This window comes from Chinchilla lanigera, unplaced genomic scaffold, assembly GCF_000276665.1.
Source record: "Chinchilla lanigera isolate Chin_1 unplaced genomic scaffold, ChiLan1.0 scaffold00057, whole genome shotgun sequence".
Lineage (NCBI taxonomy): Eukaryota > Metazoa > Chordata > Mammalia > Rodentia > Chinchillidae > Chinchilla > Chinchilla lanigera.
In genome coordinates, this window is record NW_004955458.1 from 2,524,749 (window position 1) to 2,531,556 (window position 6,808).

Genomic DNA, 6,808 nt, shown 5'->3' on the forward strand with positions numbered 1-6,808 from the left:
TTTTGCAATTTGCAACAAAGGGGTGCAACTGAAGGATGTTATATTAAATGATAAAAACCAGAGAGAGAAAGATAAGTTTTTCTTGTTTTCTCTTGTATGTGGAAACCAAAATTGAACCTGACAGTAGAATAATGAGTAGTAGGCATTAGGAAGGAATGATGGGAGAAAGGTAGATAAATATGATCAGCGTATGCTATGGAGATATCACTAAACTTGATTACTTTGTATAACTAGTATGAATGATAAAAAATAAAAAATACCTTGGTATGCTCCAACTTGAAGTGATAGGGAGGAAGTTTATAAGAAGATACTGTCTGTCCAAATACTACTTGTTACCTTTAAGATCTTTTCTCAGATAGAATCACCTTTGCATCATTGCTTCAGTCTCTACACATTTCCCTTTGTGTAAGTTTAATTACACTGAAAATTATAAAAAGTGGGACAGATATATATTTTTTTAAAAAAATGATCATTTTGTCCTTAGTCATCTATCAATTTTTACTATCGCATGGCCGCTTTTCCAACTCAATATTACTCCCACATAAGACGTCAAATATCCTGAAGCATTTACCATGGCACCTCATGTGTCAGAAGTACAGGAAAGTGCATGTGAATCTCTTGCAAAATTTCATATTAATCTCTCAGGTTTCTGTCTCACTCTTATTCAAACTATTTTCCTTTCCCATAGTTATTCTAATATCATTGGTATCAATGTTTGAGAAATGCCTTCAGTTAAAGAGATAAATAAGAATTTCAGAAAACATTTTAGTAGTTTTATTTAAATTATGTAATAATAACTTTTAATGTTTTTCCTTTTTAAAATGAAGTTTAAATGGCATTGCTATAGTTTATGTCCCTATGAAAGACTGAGGATGTCTAGTTTTGAATCAGTTCCACCTGTGTCTGAAATCACTTAATCGTCTCTGCTCAGTTATTTCATGTAAGTAGTTTTCTCCATAGAGAGGTCAATGTCATACAATAGTTGAATTCATAACACAAATTAATTAATGTGAAGCATTTGGAAAAATGATTATCATTTAATGAAAGGTGCATAAACTTGTTTTATAGAGAAATGTTCCTAACCACTAAGCAAATCCCACTCTGGGACCAGGATGGCATCTTACGTTAAAAGTAATATTTTAAATAAACTAAAAAATTACATAAAAACAACAAAATAGAATAGGAATCACCTGATTGTACAGTATGTATTACATTTATACCATTGATTTTAGCTTTTTTCTTTTACCTTGTCTATATGGCACTGACCAGTCCCTCTATTTTGTGTCTATCTCCTTCACCTATCTCCAAACCTGCTCACACAGGCACACCAAAGCACACTCTACTTCTACCATCATTAACCGAATTTTGATCGCTAGATAGCCATAGATATCTAGTGCTAGGTATCTAGTGTTAAAGGCTAGATATCCATAGTACATCAACAGTGCTATCTTGATTGCTTCGTTTCTCTGCTCCTCAGTAGTGATAACCTTAACCTTAGTAGTAACATAGACATTAGTAATAACATACAATGCATGGCTATTACTAGTTTTGTGAGTAGGGCACTGTAATAACATCTCTAACCACCTCATCCCGTATTCACATTGTGCTAGGTACACTACTGTCTGTACACATGCATGAAAACCTCACTTCCCAACTCACCACACTTAGACGGTACTGAAATCTCTGCGAACTTCTCTTTTACACTGTGCATTCTTGAAAGTTAGGGCTGCATTTTTAAATTATTCCAACTTATTTCAGTTACTAGCAGAGTTATATTAGATTTAAAGGAAATATTTGTTTAATTAATACACGTTTAGTTTGTGGTTGAATTACATGTCAACAGCCACAGTTCTCTAATTTGTGGTATACAGAAGGTAGGCTGAATATTGCATGGTTTAGTAATTGTTTTCTAAGATGTGTCTCCCCACAGCAGTTACTTTGAAGATGGTATTTCCATACTTTCCTTCAAATTCCCTTTTATTCAGTAAATTTAAAACAAATGATATGTAAAAGAAATCATATTTCATTGACATAAATTTAAAGAAAATTTCAGAAACCATTAGATTTAGTGGATTGTACTACACTTTGAAAGAGTGTGATAAGAAAACTTTCTTCCATTTTTTATCTGGTATGTGGATGTACACATGCATGTTGGTTTTGTTTTTAATAATGTTTTAAGTAAAATAATAACTTTAAAGCATAGTTGTTTTTCTTCAATCTTTACTCAATTTATCTCCTCTTCAGCTAAATTTCCATGTAGATCATTAGGAAACTTTCACAAAACAATTCTGCTAAAATGTACGTTATTTGTCAGGTGATAATTTTTCTTTCTACCGTATGAATTTAAAAAGCTTTTTGGCCTTTAAAATAATACATTAGAGAAAAAGATAACTGTGTAATGCAATATGTGGGAAATGTCTGGCTCAGCTTCCTAATTACACTCACATACACTTCTGGCACTGCGCAAGCATTTCAGGCCCTGGCTCATGACACAAGGGTTCCTTTGAGGATGTCTCTCAGCCTGAATGAACAAAAGCCTCCTCAGGAGACTCCACTGAGTGGTTACCAGATTTATTTTATTATAATTTCTTTTTACTGTATTTTATAATAATTTAAGATGATTTTCCTTAGAGAAGAATGGTTTATATTTATTCATTTTAATAATTATGAACAGTTCCAATACTCAGCATACACATCAGTGTATATGGAAACAAAGCAAGAGAAAAGCAGTGTTATCAAATAATACTTAACGGTAATTTTATAAGTAGTAACACACATATATGTAAGAGTTTGTACAGATCCTCATACTTTCTATTCACTAACTAGCCATCTATAATTTAATCAAGAAAGAAATAAATTAATAAGGAAATTATTGAGTCAAAGCCTTATTATATTTCTTATTTGTCATGATAAATTCAATTTAGTAACACAGAAAGCATATGGGCTTTATCATTAGAAAGACATAGCTTTAAAATGCAAATAGGTCATTAACGGATTTTTAACTTTTAATGAGCTACTTTAATTTCTCTAGCTTCAGTTTCTCTGTTTAAAATGCAGTTTAAATTTCAAGAGTGTTCATGAGAAGGAAATAAAATTAGAAAAATCAAAGTCCTCCCTAAATTGTGTGGCACTTAGGCTCTAAGCATAGCTATATTAATGTGTTTTTTCTTTTAATTGGAATTATTTTTCAACTTTGAGAAGGACACGCATACTTTTTGTGATTTACAGCATATGTCTTCCTGTGTGTAAAATCTGTTACATTATATTTCATTTAGCCTTTAAAACACATGTAGGAAATTTTTATCTTCTTTGCCAAAGAAGCACTGGGGCTCTCAAATATCAACTAACTTCCTTTTATTCATATGGCTAGCAAATGTCAGTCCTAAAATTATAGTTTTCTCTTAAAGATACAACTTCAAAACCTGCAAAAGCATAGAGACAGAGATATACATTCTTCCTTTTAATCATCAGAAAATAAATAAATTCATGGAATGACAGAAAAGCTACTAGCCATTTCATACATTTTCATATATCATGTATGAAAATATTATCCCAATATATCTCATTTAGTAGGATCAGAGGGTGAACATTTATGTGTTGAATCACGGCTGAAATTTAAGTTTTCCACTGTTTTGTATATATCTGACTTACCTCTGCTTTTCTTATCGTCACACAAATAATCAGAATGGTTGGAATTATAAAATTACAAAGAAATACCATCATTGAATAACTCTTTCTTCAACCAATCTAGTTTTCTGCTTACTTTCAAAGTTTTTTGTCTTTGACCATTTTATCCAGACTGGATATATTTCTTTCACCGTAGAGAGCAAGGAAAGAGAAAATTATAAAATAGAAATAATACCATAAATGATTGTAGAATGGTTCGGCATCATTTCTACATAACTTTTATATAGTGTGAACATCTGAATAATTTATTGATTCTTTCTACAGAAGCTCAAGGGATTAATTGAGTGAATAAAAATTGCCAGAAAATAGAAAACAAAATTGCCCCGAAGGAATAAAAAAAAATACATATTGGTATGGAATTGGAAAGAGAAGCATGGGGAACAGTGTCCAATGAGAGAGAAGAAAATAAGAACAAATGACCACGTGTTTTTACTTGGGAATTATTTTGGGAAGAGTGATGCCAGCCCAGTCCAGAACCATAATTCCTAATGTAGATCTGTTCCCGATATTTCATGACATTTTTCAAAATGAAAATCTGTTAAATTGTACTAAGTACGTTCATTATCTCCATTATCTTAAATCTACCTTCCACTAAGAGTTTTTACTACTATAATACTGTTCACATTTTACACTTATTAACTGAACAATAGCTCAACAAGAGCAGTTGATGAGTTCCTTGATTGGATGGATTGATGATCTAATTTACACGTCAAATATAGGATCAGAAGTTAGTACTTGTCCGGAGAAAATCCAATGTGACTGACAGCATATAATAAAATACTGCAGATGGTTAATTAAAATGACCAAAATAGAAAATGCATCAAAACAGATTTTTTTTGTTTTCTTCTAAATTCAGTAAACCATAGTAACATATATTAATCGATAACTTTAATGAATTTTTTGACAATAACTTTACTCATTTATAGAAAACAAATCACTATTTATTTTGGAATATAACTGTGAAAATCAAATAAGATATAGCACAGAATATACCTAACCAAAAAGTGGCATAGAATAAGTGTTCTCCTAAGAAGAGCTAATTTTACTTAGGGTATTTCTATCAGATTTCCAGGTTATATGACAGATTTAGAGGCTTATGTAACATTTATTTTTATATAATAGAGAGAAAGAGAACACATAAACCCTGGTATAACATGTGCTTTCAGTGTATCTTAATAATAGAAAATATCATGAATTTCAAAGTATTTCTAAGTAGAACTACCTAAATTCATCAGATGAGTAGGGTGAATGAGATAGTGAACTATGTAGACATTATGCAGGAAATGTGTGCTATAAATATTTACTATATTGCATAGAATATTAAATGGGATATTGTTATATTATAACAGACACTACAAAATGTAAGTCAGCTTATTAAATTGTTTATTTCTATAAGGCATTACAGTAAAATATTTTTATTATTATTAATCAAAACAGTCATTTATGTTCTACTGATTTTTCTATTCATAATTGATAATGCATGACTACATAAAAACTACACATACTTCTAAAGAACACAACATAGTCACTTTCAGATTACAAAGAAAAGTAACGTCAATGAACTCAACACTGCAGGTAATTGCGAGATGGATATGAGAGGAAAGGAGGATATTTAATTCCTTTATTCCATTATTGATCTTCATGATTATATTCCTTCTCATTAATAACTTTCATTTATTTTTGTAAGACAATGCTTTATGAAGAAAGTTCTTTCATTTTTTTTTGTACCGGGAATCAAACTCATACACTTGCACTTGCCAAGCATGAGCTTGTGTCACTGGGTTATATTCCTGGCCCAAAGTATTGTCCATTTTTTTTTTTCTGGTACCAGGAATTGAACTCACAACCTTGGGCTTGCCAGGCAGGTGCTTTGCCGTTGAGCTAAATCCCCAGCGCCATATGAAGAACGTTCTTGAAGGCTTGTTATATTTGCTGATTCCTCAACATGCAGATAAAAGGATTCAACATGGGAGCAATTGAAGTATTGAGAATAACAACTCCTTTGGTCAATGACTCTCTTTCATTTGCGGAGGGCTTGACGTAAATGAATATGCAGCTTCTGTAAGAGATGGAGATGACGATCATGTGAGAGGAGCAGGTGGAGAAAGCCTTTTTCCTCTGAGTGGCAGAAGGGATTCTCAGAATGGTGTTAAGGATGCGTATGTAGGAAAAAATCATCAGTACCAATGTGAAGAGCAGAGTGACAAAGGCAAGGTAAGAGACAGGTGTCTCCAAAAGCCATGTGTCTGAGCATGAGAGCTGTAAGATGGGGAAGTAGTCACAAGAGAAGTGGTCAATGACATTGGAAGCACAGAAATCCAACTTGAGGATAAGCATGAGTACTGGGAAAACGGTCAGAAACCCAGACAGATGAGAACTGAAGACCAGAAGGTGACAGATTTTCTTATTCTTGATGGTTGTGTAGTGCAGAGGCTTGCAGATGGCCACATAGCGATCATAGGACATAGCAGTTAGAAGATAAAATTCAGACACACCCAGGGAGATAACCAAAAATAATTGAGTTAAACAGTTGTTATAGGAAATGGTCTTGACTTTAATCATTACTGAACACAAAAATCTTGGGAAGGAAACACTGGTGAATGTAATTTCCAAGAAGGAGAAATTCCGGAGGAAGAAGTACATGGGAGTCTTTAATTTTTTACCTAACAAGGTGAGAATGATGGTGGTCAGGTTTCCAGTGATACTTAATATGTAAGCTATAAATAAAAAGATAAAAATGGCAGCTTGAATTTTTAGGTTGTCTGATATACCTAAGAATACAAACTTGGTAATCATTATGTGGTTTCTCATGTTAATGCATTTCTCTCCAAAAATTTATTTCTGGAAAACAAATACAAAACAAGGATTAATTTAATGTGAAGGGATTAAAATTTTAAATATGATAAAAACTACCTACAGTAAAATGAAGCAATATACATTTTCCCTATAAGTATTTTTGCAAGGTCATCTCATTCCTATCCAATAGAATGCATGTACAATCCATCATCTATTAAAAAGAGTTCCTGTATTTGCAGGTTTATGATTAAAGCCCCCTCATGGGTGGTTATACATGATACCTCTATGCAGTCAAATGCTCTCTATGTATAATATATGTTTGAAT

At 32.3% G+C, this 6,808-nt stretch overlaps 1 protein-coding gene across 1 annotated transcript; it reads right to left on the reverse strand.

Annotated features, from left to right (window-relative positions):
- Positions 1-5,610: 5,610 nt before the first annotated feature.
- Positions 5,611-6,498, reverse strand: LOC102017310 (olfactory receptor 6C3-like). Its single transcript, XM_013520863.1, has one exon. It carries the CDS (start codon positions 6,496-6,498, stop codon positions 5,611-5,613), a length of 888 nt encoding a protein of 295 aa, XP_013376317.1.
- Positions 6,499-6,808: the final 310 nt, after the last annotated feature.